At 58.8% G+C, this 19,072-nt stretch overlaps 2 protein-coding genes across 3 annotated transcripts in view; one reads left to right on the plus strand and one right to left on the minus strand.

Moving 5' to 3' along the window:
* The window catches only part of UBE2O (ubiquitin conjugating enzyme E2 O), a 54,389-nt gene extending 37,372 nt beyond the window's left edge, over positions 1 to 17,017 (plus strand). The window contains exons 2-18 of one of the 2 annotated variants that reach the window (XM_081804432.1): positions 3,116 to 3,175; positions 3,278 to 3,388; positions 5,402 to 5,499; positions 5,937 to 6,000; positions 6,703 to 6,846; positions 7,278 to 7,387; positions 7,535 to 7,685; positions 7,926 to 8,398; positions 8,806 to 8,960; positions 9,221 to 9,333; positions 9,417 to 9,545; positions 10,199 to 10,288; positions 11,281 to 11,977; positions 12,236 to 12,372; positions 14,350 to 14,553; positions 14,648 to 14,705; positions 14,868 to 17,017. In XM_081804432.1, coding sequence (XP_081660558.1) covers positions 3,116 to 3,175; positions 3,278 to 3,388; positions 5,402 to 5,499; positions 5,937 to 6,000; positions 6,703 to 6,846; positions 7,278 to 7,387; positions 7,535 to 7,685; positions 7,926 to 8,398; positions 8,806 to 8,960; positions 9,221 to 9,333; positions 9,417 to 9,545; positions 10,199 to 10,288; positions 11,281 to 11,977; positions 12,236 to 12,372; positions 14,350 to 14,553; positions 14,648 to 14,705; positions 14,868 to 15,538 — 3,465 coding nt within the window. In that variant the 3' untranslated portion in view covers positions 15,539 to 17,017. The remainder of the gene's footprint in view (positions 1 to 3,115; positions 3,176 to 3,277; positions 3,389 to 5,401; positions 5,500 to 5,936; positions 6,001 to 6,702; positions 6,847 to 7,277; positions 7,388 to 7,534; positions 7,686 to 7,925; positions 8,399 to 8,805; positions 8,961 to 9,220; positions 9,334 to 9,416; positions 9,546 to 10,198; positions 10,289 to 11,280; positions 11,978 to 12,235; positions 12,373 to 14,349; positions 14,554 to 14,647; positions 14,706 to 14,867) is intronic. The other variant, XM_081804433.1, reaches the window with a different exon arrangement.
* Positions 17,018 to 17,985: 968 nt separating this feature from the next.
* The window catches only part of SPHK1 (sphingosine kinase 1), a 2,765-nt gene continuing 1,678 nt past the window's right edge, over positions 17,986 to 19,072 (minus strand). Inside the window, 1 exon segment of the mRNA XM_081804434.1 lies at positions 17,986 to 19,072. This exon segment is cut by the window's right edge and continues 2 nt beyond it. Within this exon segment, the coding sequence (XP_081660560.1) occupies positions 18,292 to 19,072 (781 nt within the window). The 3' untranslated portion in view covers positions 17,986 to 18,291.

The following is a 19,072-nucleotide window of genomic DNA, read 5'->3' on the forward strand; positions in this document are numbered from 1 at the left end:
TTTTCATAGAGCGGGCTCAGCGCCCCCTCGTGCTGGCTCCGGCCCCTGCCGTCTGGGTGCCTGACCTCTTCCGTCCCAGACATGACTAGAGCGTGGAGTGCCTGAGAATCACTGTCTTTTACAACGTGTGGACCCGCCAGGAATATGTTTTACCCCGCTCTTATCTGCAGCTCCGGGGAGGGATGAGCTTGTTATATAGTTAAGAGAATGGCCTCTGGAGCCAGACCGCCTGAGTTCCAGTCAAGGTCCACCTGTGTGGAGCTGTGTGACGGTGAACAAGTTTCTCGTCTTCTCTCCGTGTCCGTTCACCTGTCTATAAGATGGGGACGGCAGAAATAGTATACTTCATAGCACTGTGGCTAAAGCACCCAAAGTGCGGAGAAAACTGCTTGACACATAATAAGCACCCGTTGCTGTAGCCAGAGGACGCCCGAGCTCCCGGGCCCCCGGGAGCACAGCGGTGCCCTCCAGAGGGGGGATGTGGGGAGCCTTCGTGAGGCAGGTAGCACATGATGGGAACGGGGAGAGGAAGGGGGCGTTTGGAAGGAACTGTGCAGTGGAGAGGCACACAGATGGGAGAGGACTGGCTTGTGTGGACGGAAGTAGTGCCCCGTGTGCGTGGGACATAGGGATTTGGGCAGGAAAGTGGTGAAAGATAAGGGAGAGCCTTGCAAGTTGTTCAGAGCCCTTCTAGACACTCTCTTCTCATTTTCTGAAATTCCCGAGGGAGGGCAATATAGTCAGAAGAGTGGCCACCACACCCCTTTCTTCTCCTTGTTGCTTAACTCTGCTCCGCTCCCAGCATTGTCAGGGTTTTGGAGAAATGTCTCTCCTTGTCGTGGAAGGTTGTTAGAAGAGCCTGAAGACCAAACCTCATGGTGGAGTGGACTCTGGCAAAAGGCCAGGCACAGGTCCAGAGAGCCACGTCCAGAGGAGTGTTTGCTAACCAGGCCCCCTCTCCTGAGAACACTGAACTGCTACCCTGCTTCTGGCCTTCCGGTGATGCCAGCCTTCGCTAGTGCGTTGTTCCTGCTTCGGCCTCACAGCGGGAGCCTCAGTTTCCCCTGTGCACTCAGGAGCAGTGTCCCACGGCCAGGGTGCTGTGAGTCTGGGCAGTGTGCCATCGGTTCAGGATCTGTGCCTGGGCTGCTCCCCTGCAGCTCTGTCAGGGACCGACACAGACCCCCGGGTGGGGCCACGATCTGCAGACTCAACTCGGGGCTTTTCTCAGGGATCCCTGAGCAGGCAAGGCAGCCTGTGCCTGAGATCTCCGCTCACACCAAGGATGGCATCCCCCCTGCCCCGCACAGCACGGTCCCTCTCCCATTGGGTTTCCTGGCACTGCAACTTTGGTTTCTATGGCAACTTGGGAAGACCTGCAGTTGGGGCTTTCTGAAGTCTAAACTGAGAGCAGAGGTTTGAGATAGGGTGGGACAGCACTGAAAATACCGTGTCCCAGACCAGAGCTTTGGGCACAGAGGGTCATGGGGTGGGAAGTTCTTTTGAGTTAGAAAAGTGCCACCATCATCCCAGCAGGCCCTTAGCAGAGCTCCCTGTGGGTCCTCCCAGACTCCTGGGGTCTCTGAGCAGAGCAAAGAAGAGCCTGAACTCAGAGGGTCTCCAGCCTGTGGCCTGGGGGACAGTGGAGTCAGGTGGAGTGATCACATCTGGCATTTGCTGAGCACTAACAGTGTGTGCCAGGCGCCGTGGGATCGTCTTTGCTTTCACTGCCTTCTTAATCCCCTCACCCACTGCAAGATGGCTGTTCCCACCCCATTTTGTGCATGTGGATGTAAGCGATTTGCCTGAGGTTTCAGAGCTGCCATGTCTAAGTGTCTGGCTCAAGGACCCCTGAGTTTAACACCTGGGCTCACTCTTGTCTGGATCATGGGCTTATATTCCCACGTAGGAAAATTTCTATTGCTTGTCATTGGTGGAGGAGCCCATTGCTTCCCCCTTTACTTGTTGGGTTTTTTTTAAGGTTTTATTTATTTAAGTCACCTCTACACCCAGCATGGGGCTTGAACTCAGGACCCAAGATCAAGAGTCACATGCTCTTGATTGAGCCCACCAGGCGCCCCTCCCCTTTAGTTTTTTGTAAGTCATATGCTCCTGATAGCAGGGTTGCTTAGCCATCATTGCCACAGTTTCAGGGACCTTGAGCCAGTGTCTTCCTTTTTAGTGTCTCCGTTCTCTTTCCATGGTGGCCACCTTTCCATGGCCCAGGCCTTGGAGTGGGGGCAGTGATCTTGAGGAGTCTCAGGTTGGCTTTTGAGAGAACAGCTCTCGCATCCCTGTGGTTTGGGATGGTGGGGGTGCCCGTCCAGAGGAGGTGGGCAGTCACAGAGCCTCACCTGGCACCGCGGCCCCCGGTTTACGGAGCCAGCAAGGAAGACACGCTGGCCTGGTGGAGAACCGTCTTCCGCCTGGGCCGTTGGAGGGGGCCCCGGTGCCTGGCAGAGGGAGGGGACAGCTCTCGAGAGGCCCGGCTGTCCTCAGAGGCCACTGCTGCGGGGGGTTTGCGGAGGGATGGGTCAGGTGCTCGCCGTGCGTTTGGCTGGGCTCCAGAGCCGGCCATCCTGAGAGTCAGCGCCCGCCCGCAGTCCTCTGCGGCGCAGCAGATAAGGAGCAGGCTGCGGCTGGCCAGAAAGGGTAGCCCAGATTAGAAGGTCGCGTCGGGTGATAGCGGGCCTCAGGGTGACCTGCACAGCCCCATGGCACACTCCTCCTCCGGCCCTCTACTCCGCGCTCAGCAGCAGGGGCCGGGCAGGCCCTTGGAGAAAGTAGAAAAAGGATTTCACTCCTAGCAAAGTGCTTTGCTGTGTGAGGGGCTACTGACCCCTTAATTTAACTGCGGCCTTCTGCGATCTGCCACTTAGCCGCACTTCTCCATATGGTCGCAGTTGAAGGTAACTTTGGAGGGGGGGGGAGGTGCCTGCAGTTGGGCCTCTCAGTCTGGGCGCAGTCAGAGCTGCGTGTGGCGCTTGCCGAAGCCGCACTTGGGGTTTGTGCGTTCGGCTCTATGCATGTTACTAGTTGGGTAAGAAGTTGGGAGAAAAATGCGGCTTATACTGACGTCAGAGGCCATTGTGTCACACTGTGTTCTCTTTCTCAGCTGAAACTAGAGGACCGCTCCGTGGTGCCCCGGGACGTGGTCCGGCACATGCGATCCACCGTGAGTCTTGGTGCGGGGGTGGCCTGGGGGTTGTCTGGGCCGGGTCTCCCTGGCGGCTGGGGCTGTGCGCCTGCTCGGGCCTGGATGCCTTCTCCTCCCCAGGACAGTCAGTGTGGCACCGTGATCGACGTCAGCATCGACTGTGCCGTCAAGCTCATCGGCACCAACTGCATCATCTACCCCGTCAACAGCAAGGACCTCCAGCACATCTGGGTGAGCAGCCCCACCTGCCCGCCCTCCTCGGACGTCCCCCGGCTCTCCGGTGGTCTCTGGCCGCACACCAGTGCTGCACCTTCCCAGCTCGCGGGCAGGCCCCCGTGGCAGGTCCGCTTGTGTGTACCCGAGTGGCACCTCTTGCGAGGAGGCCATCGGGACTGGAGGTCGGGACACATCCCTGTGCCTCCAGCGTAGTTGGCTGGTATGGTTTTCATTACCTCGTTTCTTTTCTTCTCTAACGCTCTCATTTTAAAAACAAATTTCTTCCTTCGTTTCTTTTTTAAGTGATTTCAAACTTGGGAAAAGCTGTGAGTTCCTGTGCTCCCTGCGTCATCAGGCTCCTTGGCTGTGAGCCTTTCCCTCCATTTGCCCCATCACCTTCCTCCTCCCTTCCCCACATTTCCTTCTCGCTCCCTGCTCTTCTCTCTGAAACCTTGGGAAGCAGGCTACAGATAGATGGCCCCGTGGCCCTGTGGACTTCGTGCAAACAGGAGCGCTCAGCCCCCAGTTTAGGAAGTCAGCACTGGTGTACTGCTGTCCCATCCACAGACCCCGTTCAGCTGTCCCAGCAATATCCTTTCTCCCCCTCTGATCCAGGATTCCATTCAGGAACACACTTTGCATTTAGTTGTCAGCTCTTTGATTCCTCATCTGGAACTGCTCCCCAGTCTTGCTTTGTCGTCCACACCCTGGTACATTCCACTGGCTGACCCTGAGCGTGGAGCTCTGTGATGTCGCCTCCTGACCAGACTCAGGCACCTGCGTCCTCAGCAGGACCGCCCAGCGACACCCTGAGCTCTTCCTGGCCCCGCATGCCCGGTGGCCACACCGGGAGGGGGTGGGTGTTCACTCTGATCCTTATCGTGTTGGTGTCGGCCACACCTCCCCACGAAGTCACCTCTCAGGCCTTTGCAAGTGATTCTGCTTTGTGAGGAGGTGCTCCGGGATTGTGCCAGTAACCTGTCACTTGTGAAACCCCGATCCGCTGGCCCTGGCCTCTGTTAGCCGCCCCCCCCTCCCCACCCCCCGCCCCGCCCCGGCAGCCAGCGCTCTGCAGTCCCTGAGGGGGGCTGTACGAAGCCGGTGTTCCTCCTCATTTTTAGGAATCGGCATTCTGTGGAAAAGCTGCTCCTTCAGCCTCATTTATGTATTTATTCATTTGTTTTTTACATCCGTGTGGACTCAGATTCCTGTATTGTCCAATCAGTTGTAATCCATGAATACCATTATTTGTTTTGTTGCTTAAATTATCCCAGATTTGGCCAGTAAGAGCCCCTTCGAGCTTATATCTTTGTCCTTATGACACAGCCCCATCTTTTTTTTTTCTTCTCTTTGTTTCCCTTTTTAAGCGCTTTCTTACTTTCTCCCTTTCCTGATCCAGCCCTGGAATCAGTTGTCCAAAGAGCCTTGGTTCCTCTCAGAGGAGAATGGTATTTTAAAAGCCAAGATCTGGATGTATGCTAGGGTGTACTCATGGCTACTAGGGCCTTTCAGGACAACACTGGGAAACGCATGCGTGTACACACATGTGGGCACATCTGCGTTTGTCAGTACCTTTTCTACATACACAGGAGAATATGTGAGTTCGTCTCCTTCCCCCTTTCTGTATCAGTGAGTACCTTCCCCAACAGTGAGGAACTTGGTTCTTGATATCCTCAGTTTATTAATTACCGCTTTACTTATTTGTCCATTAACCACCATCCACCTGCCGCCTCCACAGCCCACTCCCACCCAAGGGTCCTGTGTCCTTGGAGGCCCTGAGGCCTCCACACGACTCTGGTTGCCGCGAGGCAGTCCCCCACTGCCGCCGCCTCCACCCTGGGAAGGGGAGCTGGGCTGCAGCACAGAGCTCTCCGGGGGGAAGCCAGTTCTTTAGGCCGGTGGCCGACTGGCCCAGGCAGTAAGCCATCTGGATCCCACCTCCTGTGTCTCGGGGGGCAGAGAGGAATGGGTGCGCTGCGCACTGGTGTCGCCTGCCATCTCTCACACCCCGGTTCCCTCGGTCTGCAGCCCTTCATGTATGGGGACTACATTGCCTACGACTGCTGGTTGGGGAAGGTCTACGACTTAAAGAACCAGATCATCCTGAAGCTGTCCAACGGTGCCAGGTACACAGCTCACTGTACGGGGCCGCGCTGGGCAGGGGCCGCCCGGGGAGGAGGGGCCAGCAGTGTTTTCTCCCGGGGCCTGGATGACACGTGCTGCAGGCACGCCAGGCCTGACGCTGGGCTGGTCTCCTGTCGCCCTGGCCTCATTTAGAGTATCTGTTAGGTCCTGATGCTTTATTTTAGACACTTTTTAATGGTAGTGAGCACTCCCATATGGGTTAGGGTCTTGTTTATTTTGAGGGAGTTACTTGTATGAATTCGGAGGCTGAGCTTTGGGTGGAGGATGAATCACACCATTTTAGGGCCTGCCAGCATATCGATGCCTCTGGATAACTCCTTTTGATACTGGTCAGCACCACAGTGTGTCCAGTGGCCATGTCCCCCCCTGAGACTCTGTCATTGTGCCCAGTGAACCGAACCCCTGCTCACTGTTGCAGGTGCTCCATGAACACAGAAGATGGCGCCAAGCTCTACGATGTCTGCCCCCATGTCAGCGACTCTGTACGTGTGCCCCACCCAGGCAGGCTTCTTGGGGGGCAGGCTTGGGGGGACAGGGACAGGGGGGACAGGCGGCACCACCACGGTTCCTTTGCCCCGTGGGCTGCACAGGAAGGAGGACTGCTTAGCAAAGAGCTTGGAGCTAGCCCAGGCTAAGCAAGCGCTGCTTCTAGGCAGAGTGGTTTCCTACAAAAGGGTAGGTACACACCAGAAGGTCTAAAAGTCTGGGTGTGGGCAGAAGGTATTGGAACTTTTCTTTGCATTTTGTTAATTTGATCTCATCCTTTAGAAAATACCCATTCTTTGGTATTAGAGTCTGTACACTATGTTGTTACACTGTGGTATTTTAGAACAGTCACGTATGACCATAATTTATAAATAAGTATGGGGTGGAGGTTACATGATCAAACAGGTTTGGGGACTACTGCCCTCTAGACGCCTCGAAGTGTCACCCTTGACCAACAACATTGACGTGGCCTGAGAGCGTGTTAGAATGAGGCAAATGTACATTCTCAGAAGCTCTGTGGGTGATTTATATGCACTTCAGGTTTGAGAGGTGCTGCTCTGGAGCCCTAGGGTCTGTTTCAGCTTGGGGAGGTGGGGGAGCGTGCAGGTGTGAGGTGAGGGAGGGGTGGATGCAGAGAGCACTGGCCCTCAAGGAGGCGCCACTCACAAGGACTTTTCCTCTGGCCCCAAACCCTGCAGGGTCTCTTCTTTGATGACTCCTATGGCTTCTACCCGGGCCAGGTGCTCATTGGCCCCGCCAAGATCTTCTCTAGCGTGCAGTGGCTGTCAGGGGTCAAGCCTGTGCTCAGCACCAAGAGCAAATTCCGAGTGGTGGTGGAAGAGGTAGGGGCTGGGGTGGGGCTGCGTCCTCAGCCTCCATGCCCTGGAGCCGAGCTTCTGCCCACTCCTTCGTTGTCTGCTCCGAGGGCTAAGCCCTGGTCCTTAGCCCTGTTGATCTGAAAGGGCTCTAAATAAAGGGAAGCCAGGGTGTGGTCCTGGGGTGACTGCTAGGCAGATGACCCCCAGCCTGACCAACTCAGACGGAGCAAGGTGGGATGGTGGCGAGTGGCAGATCGGCTGGGCCCTGACGTGGTGGTAGTCCCTGGGGTGAGGCTGTAGTTGTTACAAGTGGGGCCTCCTCTGGGGGTGTCATGCTTGGGGCTATGCTGTGATGACCCGCTTCCTGCTCTGGAGGTCAGGTGGGCTCTGGGCAGCTGCTTAACTAAGAGCAGTTAAGCTGCTGACTCAGGCCCTGTCCCACCCACCGTCCGCAGGTGCAGGTTGTGGAGCTGAAAGTCACATGGATTACCAAGAGTTTCTGTCCAGGGGGCACGGACAGCGTCAGCCCCCCGCCCTCTGTCATTACCCAGGAAAACCTAGGCAGGTGAGTGGCTCCAGCGCGCCCGCTCCAGCAACCCCAGCAGCATGCCCTGAGCAAGTCTCTGGGCCAGAGTCAGAGATGGCGGGGGGTGGGGGGTGGGGGGGGCGCTGAGACCATCCTTGGCCCAGTCCCCACTTCTCTCCCTCCCAGGGTGAAGCGTCTCGGATGCTTTGACCATGCTCAGCGGCAGCTTGGGGAGCGCTGTCTGTATGTCTTCCCAGCCAAGGTAGAGCCGGCCAAGATTGCCTGTGAATGTCCAGAAAAACACTGCGCCCAGGGGGAGGGCTCTATGGCCAAGAAGGTATGTCCTTGGGGTTGGGATCGGTGGGCATTTGAGGAACTGGCCTTGAGCTATTTCCACAGCCAGGAAGGACAGTCTGTGCTTTAGGCCTTGGGGGGCAGCCCTCATCACCCTTGCAGGCCACCTAGGTGTGTATAGCTGCCCCTCTCCCCCCAAGCTCCCTGGGTGTTCCACATGCCCAGGGTGGGGCCGTGGTGGCCCTGCCGCTCCACAGCCGCTCTCCTTGCTCTGCCCGCACAGGTGAAGCGCCTGTTGAGGAAGCAGGTTGTGAGGATCATGTCCTGCTCCCCGGACACCCAGTGCTCCAGAGACCATTCCATGGAGGACCCAGGAAAGAAAGGAGGGGCCAAAGCCAAGAGCGAAACAGGGTCCGTCAGCCCCGAGGAGACACCTGATGGGTCCACCAGCCCGGTGGAAATGCAGGACGAGGGCTCAGAGGAGGCCCAGGACGCGGGTGAGCAGCTGCCCCCCTTCCTGCTGAAGGAAGGTGGAGACGACAGGCTGCACTCAGCAGAGCAGGACGCAGATGACGAGGCTGCTGATGACACGGATGATACCAGCTCAGTGACCTCCTCTGCCAGCTCCACCACCTCCTCCCAGAGTGGCAGCGGCACAAGTAGAAAAAAGAGCATCCCCTTGTCTATCAAGAACTTGAAGCGAAAACACAAGCGGAAGAAGAATAAAATCACTCGTGACTTTAAGCCAGGGGACAGGTAAACCCAGAGGGCGCCCTCTCCCTCCTGGCCGAGTGTCCAGCCTGAGGCTGTCCCTTTGGCGCCTGCACGCAACACACACACACACACACTCACTCACTCACTCTCACACACACACACAGTCTGCAAGCCCTCTGTAGGCTCAGGGATGTCCAGCCGAGACGATGTAGGTGCCCGGGGTTGGCCTGGGTGGAAAGGAGAGATCCGAGAGTGGGGTGGTGGGTGGCATGGGGGCACCAGCCCCGAGTCTGGCCTCTGGGACCACATTCACTGGGCTCTCCCCAGTGCAGCCTTTCTCAGAGGAGGCCGCAGGGCACGGGAGGTGCAGGTGAGCACGTGTGGATCTGTTTGTCTTCCTTCCCGCCTGTTTTGCACGGCCTGGCTGGCTGGTTGCTCCGCACCTGCAGGGTGGCCGTGGAGGTGGTGACCACCATGACCTCGGCAGATGTCATGTGGCAGGACGGCTCCGTGGAGTGCAACATTCGCTCCAACGACCTCTTTCCCGTGCACCACCTGGATAACAACGAATTCTGCCCCGGAGACTTCGTGGTGGACAAGCGAGGTAGTGCCGCCTCCGGAAGGCCGCCCGGCTCAGGGCCTGGGTGGGGCTTGGAAAGGATGGGCCAGAGGTCTTAGGGGCAGGGAGGAGACTCCCCCTTGAAAGATGACTCGCTTTTTCAAGGCCTGGAGCAGCCTTTCCCGGCCTCCCTCAGCCTAGCCGGAGAGCATCGGGGTTCTGTGCCCTGCTGTGGGTGAGCTGTCGGGGGGGTTGCAGGTGGCACCACCACGGTTCCTTAGACGTTCCCTCCTCTGGTTCCCCAGTCCAGAGCTGTCCGGACCCCGCTGTCTACGGCGTGGTGCAGTCTGGGGACCACTTGGGCCGAACCTGCATGGTGAAGTGGTTCAAGCTGCGGCCAAGTGGGGATGACGTGGAGGTGAGTGTGTGTGGCCCCCTGCTTCTTCGGGGCGGGCTGGCTGTAAGGCCCCGGGGCTCATGACAGCCCATCCTATCCTCCAGCTGATCGGAGAAGAGGAAGACGTGAGCGTCTATGACATTGCTGACCACCCTGACTTCCGGTTCCGCACAACCGACATCGTCATCCGCATTGGCAATACTGAGGATGGAGCTCCTCACAAGGAGGATGAGGTATGCCTCCCCAGCAGTCCGGGGGCCGGGGGGCAGGCGTGGGGTGTCTCCCTGCTCCAGCTCCCCTGCTCTGCATCCCATGCAGCGTCTGCAGTCCCTGGAGGTGCCACCAGGTGGCTCCAGGAGACCAGACCTGCAAGTCCTCGGCTCCACGGCTGCCTCAAGTGCCTCCCCAGGGATTTGCCTGCGGGTCAGGATCAGACTTCATATAGCTGCTCCCTGAGCCCTGGTGGCTCCATTTAGTCCAGCTCCTCGTCCTGAGTGCTGTAGGGGCACAGGAGAGGCTTGGGGACGTGGCATCTGAGCTGGGCCTTGGTGAGGATGGGAACATGGCGTGGGGTCAAGCAGGAGAAGAGTAGGAACAAGAACCCCAGGGCAGGAACCCCATCCTGAGAGTGTCAGGAAGTCCGGCGGGAGCAGAACGCTAGGATAGGAAGGGAGTTAGTAGGGGCTTGTGTCCTTGACTGCCCGTGTTGGAACCAGAGGGTCCCGCACTTGAGCTGCTCACCACGTGTGGCCTCTGGCTGGCACCCACGTCCCTTCCCTTCTCATGGCCTCGCCCTTGTCACCCATTGCCGGAGCTCCCCTTTGGAAGCGTTCTGGCCCTCACGCCTCAGAGCGCGCTCCCTTGGCCCTGTCTGTTTGCCCCGCAGCCGTCAGTCGGCCAGGTGGCCCGTGTGGACGTCAGCAGCAAGGTGGAGGTGGTGTGGGCTGACAACTCAAAGACCATCATTCTGCCCCAGGTGAGCCCCTGCGCAGACCCAGACCAGTTGGCTCGCAACTGTGGCAGCTGGGCTGGGAGCCATGGCCTGTCTCCCGTCCCTGTTCAAGGAATAGGACAGGCTCTCAGATCTTCCTGGTGAGGGTCTCTTCTTTTGGGTGTCTGGGCCTCAGGGAGAGCCTGAGTGTAAGGGAGTATTACATGCCATGCTCTGGGGGTGGTGGGGGGGTGTGAGTGGGAGGCCGGAGAGCAGAGGGGCAGCCCGTAGCTGGCCTGTAGTCTTGCCCCACCTGGAAGGCTCCCCAGGTTGCCAGATGTGTGCAGGTTGTCCCAAGCCTTCCGGGTTTGCTGCATCCCCGTCTCACTATGCTAAGAAACGCAGGTTACTTCCTCTAGGAACATTTCTAGGAAAACTTCCCCAGATCAGGAAGAGAAAGGAAAAGAGCTGGCCCCAGTCCCAGTCCCAGCTAAGCTGTTCTCGGTACCGTTTCTTTGCCCCCTTGTTTGAGCTGATCCTTACTCCCAGCTCCCCTGTCCTGGCCCCTCACGGGGTGGGGGAGGGAGTGGCCCACCCCTTCGTACGGGCGGCCATTCCAGGAACACGGGAACAGGATGTGACACGGGCCAGCTCTGCCAAACCTCCCCCTCCTATTGCACGTTCTCAGCTTCCAGTGCGGCCCCACAGAGGTGGCTGCTCTGAATCCTTGCGGTGGGGTTGGATTTGCCACCAAGGGCTAACAGAAGCCAGGACACACAGGGGCAGAGGAGGCCAGAACAGCCCTGGGCTGCTGGCTGGGGCTGGCGGGTGTGGGGCAGGCAGAGGTACCTCCCAGAGACCCAGGGACCACCTCGAGGGAGAGGCCCAACTGCAGAGTCCAGAGCAGGAAGGGGGAAAAGGGTGGAGGGGGCCCGCTGAGGCCTCAGCACACCCCGTCACCATCAGCTCTGAGGGTTGGGGTCCACCCCGGAGCCCGGCAGAGCCTCTCTCAACTGCCTGTGCCCATCTGCCCCCAGCACTTGTACAACATTGAGTCTGAGATTGAGGAGTCAGACTATGACTCGGTGGAAGGCAGCACCAGCGGGGCATCCTCGGATGAGTGGGAAGACGACAGTGACAGCTGGGAGACCGACAACGGGCTGGTGGAGGATGAGCACCCCAAGATCGAGGAGCCCCCCATCCCACCTGCTGAGCAGCCGGCAGCCCCAGAGGAAGACAAGGGGGTGGTGATCAGCGAAGAGGCTGCCACGGCTGCCATTCAGGGGGCTGTGGCCATGGCTGCCCCCGTGGCTGGGCTGATGGAGAAGGCTGGCAAGGACGGGCCCCCAAAGAGCTTCCGCGAGTTGAAAGAGGCCATCAAGATCCTGGAGAGCCTCAAGAACATGACCGTGGAGCAGCTGCTGACGGGCTCCCCCACCTCCCCCACGGTGGAGCCTGAGAAACCCACTCGGGAGAAGAAGTTTCTAGATGACATTAAGAAACTGCAGGAGAATCTCAAGAAGACCCTGGACAATGTGGCCATTGCAGAGGAGGAGAAGATGGAGGCAATGCCGGACACAGAGCGAAGGGAGGACAAGCCCGAGGGACAGTCGCCGGTGAAGGCCGAGTGGCCCAGCGAGACCCCAGTACTCTGTCAGCAGTGTGGTGGCAAGCCTGGAGTCACCTTCACCAGTGCTAAGGGCGAGGTCTTCTCAGTGCTGGAGTTTGCGCCCTGTGAGTTCACCTTGTGGGGCCGGTCCCCTCCCAGCACCCAGCTGCTGCCTGAGGGGAGGAAACCATTTCCCCGGTGTGGCCACTGGTGTGGATGCCAAGCTAGTGGGTGCGAGGCATGTGGGGTTACTCACCTGTCCGGGGACGCACCCAGCAGCTGCTCCCTCCGGGCCCACGCTTCCCAAGGGCGGCAGCTGTCGTTCCAGATAGAGCTGTCAGGTCTTGCCATTAGGGATTGACCCTTCCTTTTTCCCCTTCTAGCAAATCACTCTTTTAAGAAAATTGAGTTCCAGCCTCCAGAAGCCAAGAAGTTCTTCAGCACAGTACGGAAGGAGATGGCGCTGCTGGCTACTTCGCTGCCCGACGGCATCATGGTCAAGACTTTCGAGGACAGAATGGCAAGTAGCCGGGCGTGGGCTTGGTGCGGGCAGGGGCAGCCGTGCTCGTGTGGGCGCTTGGTGCCCCGGAGGCGGCTGGCTTTGGGCTCCTGGAGCCCCAGGACTGAGCAGCACCTGAGAGGCCACCCCTGCTGCTTACAGGGCAGGCGACAGGCTCAGTCGGGGGAGGGGGGGGAGAGTCCCACACGCGTGTCTAGACCACACGGGGCGTTCTCTTCCCCCTCTTCTTAAAAGTACACAAGTTGTTACCTGAGTACTGTTCTTTTGAAACATTAGAGCATTACTGAAAAAGCTGAAGTTGCCTTTGACCAGTCCTCACCCAGCCTCCAGGCGTCAGGACTTTAGGAGTTTTGTGGGTCTCCCTACAGAAGACCTTTTTTTATATTTTCACGTTCTCCTGCATCACCAGAAACATGATTTTGTGTGACTCGAGTTATGTGAACAGCCCATCGTTGTACACGTCACCTGTAGTTTGCTTTTTTTTTTTTTGCTCAGTGGGGTCATGTTTGAGACCTGTCGATGTTGGTGCCTCGTGATCTAGCTCATTCTCTTTTGGCTACGGACTAGTATCCCCCCACGTGGCCTTGTCCCGCTGCACTCTCCACTCCTCTCCCTGCAGCCCGGGCCCAGGGTTGAGAGTCATGACGCCGGAGGTGGTGTGAGCCGTTCCTTGTTCCAGGCACAGGCAAGCCTGGTCCATCTGTCACCTCATGCAGCCCACACCTCCACCCGGCCCCTGATGGGAGCCGCGCATGTGCAAGACACTGAACCTGAGTCTGACCCGGGCCCCAGCTGCAGCCCAGCCCTGGTCAGAGGGGCCACAGAACGGGAGAGAGGCACTGCTTGGCCCTGCCTGTGGCAGGCCGGAAGCCACGGGGTGGGGCAGCTCGGGGTTCTTTTTTCTTTTTTTCTTCCTTTATTTTAATTATTTATTTACTTATTTTTAAGATTTTATTTACTTATTTGACAGAGAGAGACACAGCGAGAGAGGGAACACAAGCAGGGGGAATGGGAGAGGGAGAAGCAGGCTTCCCGCTGAGCAGGGAGCCCGATGCGGGGCTCGATCCCAGGACCCTGGGATCATGACCTGAGCCGAAGGCAGACGCTCAACGGCTGAGCCACCCGGGTGCCCCTCTTTATTTTATTTATTTAAATTCAATTAGTAGAGCGTAGTATTCGTTTCAGAGGCAGAGGTCAGGGATTCATCAGTTGTATGTAACACCCAGTGCTCATCCATCACGTGTCCTCTGTAGCGCCCCTCATCCAGTTACCCACCCCCCCACCCCCCTGCTCGGGGTTCTTAGGGACACTTGCTTTTTCTTGAGTTTTAATAAAACTTGAAAATTCCAGCCTGTCGCAGCTCTGCTGAGAGAAGAAGGGAATGGCATTTTTCCCAAGTCTGACACGGAGGGACAGGGAAGTAGTGCGTTATCTTGAGGCCCGCAGGGTGGCGCCAGTAAAAACATGCATAAGAGGACTCCGTCCTTCCAGTCGGCCCTCTGTCCTCGCCGCTTTCCCATGACGCGACGTCACATGCATGGCTCTTAGCGGTTGACGCCACCCCCACGCCCGATACACAGATTTCTAACAGCTGTGGGGAGTCTCCCTGGTGACTTAATGACCTGAGTTTCTTTGGTGGTTTGCCACATTTCCACCGGAGTTCCAGGTCCCCTTGTCCCTCTGCTTCCCTAAAAGAAAGTATAGCTTTGCCACCCTGGAATGTTCTTTCATCTTCTACTTCTGAGTAATGACTTAAAAACAATGAAAAACACCTGGTAAAATAAAAACAAGTTTAGATAATTCCGTTTATACCAGGAGTTAAAAGATGCCTTGTAGGCCCACACTGAGATATTTGCGTTTAGCTTCTCCATAGCTGGTGGTGTCTGGAGTCCCCGGGTGCTGTTCTCTCCTCCCCCGCACCCCCCCCCCCAGATCCACGCAGAAGCCCCCACCAACCTCAGCCTTCCCTCCCTATAGGACCTCTTCTCGGCCCTAATCAAGGGCCCCACTCGCACCCCCTACGAGGATGGCCTCTACTTGTTTGACATCCAGCTCCCCAACATCTACCCAGCCGTGCCCCCCCACTTTTGCTACCTCTCCCAGTGCAGTGGCCGCCTGAACCCCAACCTGTATGACAATGGGAAGGTGTGTGTCAGCCTCCTGGGCACCTGGATTGGAAAGGTGAGTATAGTGCTGACCAGCCCGGGTGGAAGGACAGCTGGTCGGGGGCGGGTGTCTGGGGCAGAGGTGATCGTGCTGGCTGTGTGTGTTTCAGGGGACGGAGAGGTGGACGAGCAAATCCAGCCTTCTCCAGGTGCTCATCTCCATCCAAGGTACGGTGGGCAGGGTGGGGGTGGGGTGGGGTGGGGATGGCTGCTGGAGGGTACCGTGACGCTGGCCTTTCCGTTCTCCACCTCCCGCCTGTAGCTCTGGCTGTCCTCGGGGGGGTCCTCAGCCCGGCCCTAATGGGCTCCCCGCCACCCCCGCCCCCACAGGTCTAATCCTGGTGAATGAACCGTACTACAACGAAGCGGGCTTCGACAGTGACCGGGGCCTGCAGGAGGGGTACGAGAACAGTCGTTGCTACAATGAAATGGCGCTCATCCGTGTGGTGCAGTCCATGACCCAGCTGGTACGGCGGCCCCCCGAGGTCTTCGAGCAGGAGATCCGGCAGCACTTCCATACTGGTGGCTGGCGGCTGGTGAACCGCATCGAGTCCTGGCTGGAAACCCACGCCCTGCTGGAGAGGGCCCAGGCGCTGCCCAACGGGATCCCCAGGGACAGCAGCTCCCCGGAGCCGCCGGCCGTGGCCGAGCTCTCCGACTACGGCCGAGAAGAACCTGAGGATGGAGGGCTGGCCCCTGGAGAGGCCTCCCAGGGCTCAGACTCGGAGGGCGGCGCCCAGGGCCTGGCCTCGGCTAGCAGGGACCGCACAGACCAGACTTCGGAGGCAGCGCCTGACGCCCCGGTGCCACCCAGCGTCAAACCAAAGAAGCGGAGAAAGAGCTACCGGAGCTTCTTGCCCGAGAAGAGCGGCTACCCTGATATCGGCTTCCCTCTCTTCCCACTTTCTAAGGGTTTCATCAAGAGCATCCGGGGTGTCCTGACGCAGTTCCGGGCCGCTCTGCTAGAGGCGGGCATGCCCGAGAGCACAGAGGACAAGTAGCCGCCCGCCCTCGAGGAAGCAACGTCCGTGGGGGGAGGCCAGCTGCTGCCCGCTCGCTCCCTCCCCTGGAATCGCCCGTCTTCCCGTTTTCTCCTTTGTCCCCAATGCAGAAGCCCCTCATTGCCCTCTCCCCAAGGTGAGTTTGATGCTGAAGTGCAAGAAGTTTCTTGAGATGCTGCCGTTTCTTTCCCGAAGCAGTCTTTCAGCAGGCCGGTCCCCTGTGGCAAAGAGAATCTGAAACCTGTTGCTGATTTTCCACTTGTCACCCAGGCAGAGTGTCCTGGCACCTACTCCCTTGCCGTCCCCATCTCGGGTCGGAGGTGGGTCTTCCTGGGGCCTGACACGAGGGCCCTCTTTGGGCCCAGCAGCAGGACGAGTGGATGTGCCTTGCATGAAGTGTGGGTTGCTCCCGCAGTTCCCCCAGTCCCTGTCAACCTCCCCAGTGCCCCTGTAGCTTCCCCGGTCCCAGGCCCTCCTGCTGCCACCGCGACCACTCCTCCCCTGTCCCCCCCCCGCCGCTGTCACCGACTCCTGGCTCTGCTCTGGACCATTTACCACAGGATGACCCTCAGGCCTGTTGAACTTGCTCTCTAAGAGAGGTTGGGACCAGGCTGGGTCCAGGGGGACACCCAGGAGAGGTGGCGGCCCTCACATGTGACACGGAATGAGGACCGGGGAGCTGCTGGAAAAACGGCGGCAGGTGCCTTGCTCTGGCGCTCCGGCCTCCCCCCGCTGGCCTGGGCCCGCCGCCGCAGCTCCGCTCCCCGCTCGCCTCCCGGCTCGGCTCCGGCTCCGCCCCAGCCGCGCCCCAGGGCCCCGGCTGGTGGGGACAAGGCCAGGGCCAGGGCCTCTCTCGCACACTCTGCCCCTCCCACCATCAAATGCTAACGCCGGGAGGTGGCCCGTCGCTCACTGAACACGGAAGGAGCCAGCCGCACTCGCCCTCCGTCGCTGACAAACTCTGCAGGCTCGCCCCCCGGGGGAGGGGAGAGAGGGGGCTCCCAGGGGTTCTCCTCCCTCTCAGAGACAGGCCCAGAGGTTTACAAGTTTTCTAAGCTTTTGATAATGTGAAGCTCCAGGTTAAGAGGATGCTGTTGAGCACATTGCAGCTATGTAATTTTTGGTGTATGTATGTAATATTTAAGGTTGGAAGAAAATAAATCTCAAAAGCAAAGATATTAACTCTTATTAGAAAAAAAGACAAAAAACAAAAAAAAGAAGCCAAAGCATGATGCGTCTTGTCCGCCTTAAGCTGGCTCCACCCCTGGGCTGTGCCGTAGCCCCGGGCAGGCGGCGGCCGCGGGGAAGGACGGAGCCGCGCCTCGGGCCGCGGCATCTGGAGCCCTGAGTCGGTATCTTGTTGGAGAAACATCCAGAGTGACTGGTGGGGCTGTGCGCTGTTCATGTGGAGATGTGAATGCCTACTGCTTAAGATCTCTGTATAAAGTGCTGTGTGATTAAACTTTTTTTTTACTTGCATTTTTTTTGTTTGGCTCATTACAATGTACAAAACAGACTAGATGGCACCATTAAACCTGCCTCTGCCATTCATCTGGGCTCTGTCGCCTTTCTTCCCCTCCGGGCCACCTCACACGTCCCTCCCCAGGGGAAGGCAAGACCCGTGGCCAGAAAGGTTCACGGCACCAGCTCCTTCCACCCTAGCCGGTCTGCGTCTGTGCCTTCCGCGTTTGCAGCCGCGGGCGTCCCGGGGGCTGGAAGACGGGGGCCTCGTTCGCTGGGGCAGCGCTCTTGTTTGTGGGGACAGCTTGTGTCCCATTCCTCCAGAGCCGGTTTTTAGCACTTACCTGCCAGCAGCGGCTGTGGTCCCCGGGGGCCTTCCAGATGCTCGGGGAGAGTTGAAGCACCTGGCCTGGCCTTTAAGCCAAAATGGTTACAACCAGTTTGGGGGCCTCGTATCGGCCCCTCCCTGCTGCTTCCTCTTCACTCCCGCCCCCTGAGGACCGGGCAGGGTAGGATAGAGGAGGCTGGGGGAGCCCCAGAGCCCTCGCTGGAGGGATAACAGACTCCTTTCAGGAGAGAACAACTGCCTCCATTGTGACCTTGCCGCTCCTTGCTAATTTCTGTAATGCCCCCGGAAATCAGAGAACTCGTCCCTCTTCACTGAGACCAGCTGGCCGTGTGGCCCTGGGTAAGACATACTAGCTCTGAGTTTGTCCTCCACGTGGGGACAGGGAGTTGGCTGAGCTCCCTGGCTTCTCCCAGGCCAAAGGTGGTATAGTCATTGGGGCAGGACCCTAACCCCTGCAAAAAAAAAAAAAAGCCTGGGCTAGTCTTGGTCCTGTGCCCACCGCCAAAATGATGCTTAACGAGTTAGTACCACGCATTGGCCCATCCAGTGCCCACTACTGGGCTTCGCTAATGTGAAGTTCTAGTGCCCCGGCAGGAGTGAGATCCCACTCCCTCCCCAACACCTAGGATAAAACCAGTAGGCTGGGAATGTCACTTTATTTGTATTTGATTCATGGGGTTGGGCTCCCAGAAACAAAATGGGAGTGGCTTCCACAGGCAGGGAGACCCAACCAGCTGGGCTCCTGGCCCAGAGCCTTATTCTGGCCTTTGGTAGGCAGAGACTGTCCTTCTAAAGCACAGCGTCCACCTTCCCACCGTCTTCAGGGGTCCTCCTCCCCACCACATGAGCTGTGGACGGGCCCTCCAGGCCCCGGGGGGAGGTTGTGGAGGGTCCTGAGCTCCGAGGTGACCAAGTAGGCTAAGGCACGGCAAGGCCCACGGAGTCATAAGGGCTCTCCTGGAGGTGCTCCCTGCTGAGGCTGCGGGCCGGGTGGGGGCTCCATGCAGCCACCGGCCATCCAGACGTAGTCTGGGTGCACCTGGCCCTGCACAGCCTCGCTGACCATCAGCTCGCCATCCACAGCAAACACACCCTTCCCGTCCTTGGGCTCCAGGCGGAAGGCAAGCACAGGCACATACACCAAGTAGGGACAGTCATAGTCCATGTGCCTCCCCTTCTCCATGGCCAGGAAGAGGCGCAGCAGCATGGCCCGGGACACGCCGGCCCGCACGTAGAACAGGTGCATGGTGCCGGCCGCACGCCGGCCCATGGGGGCCGCAAACATCTCACTGCCCAGGTGGGAGTGCAGCAGCACCAGCACCAGCACGAAGTCCTGCTCCGGGACCACGGTCCAGTGCGGGGGCACCGGCTCCTCCAGGGGTACGAGGTGGGCGTCCGCGGGCCCCTGCTGGTCCTGCCGCTCCCCAGCGGGGGGCGCGGGCACCTGGGAGGCCACCCTTTCTGCGGGGAGGTAGGCCAGCGTGCCCTGGTAGACACGCAGGGCCGCCAGGCGCAGGAAGGTGCCCAGAGTGAAGCGCATCTGCCCGAGACGCCGGAACTTCTCACTCTCCAGATCCACGTCGGCAATGAAGCCCCAAGCCAGGCTCAGCACGGAGAAGAGGCGCAGCCCCGAGGCCGTCTGCAGTGACAGCAGGTTCACGGGCGCCAGCAGCCGGCGGCACAGCAGCAAGGTGCAGTTGGTCAAGAGGTCCTCATTAGTCACC

Source organism: Leptonychotes weddellii, chromosome 15, assembly GCF_054177405.1.
Source record: "Leptonychotes weddellii isolate Sample4059 chromosome 15, ASM5417740v2, whole genome shotgun sequence".
NCBI classification, from domain to species: Eukaryota; Metazoa; Chordata; class Mammalia; order Carnivora; family Phocidae; genus Leptonychotes; species Leptonychotes weddellii.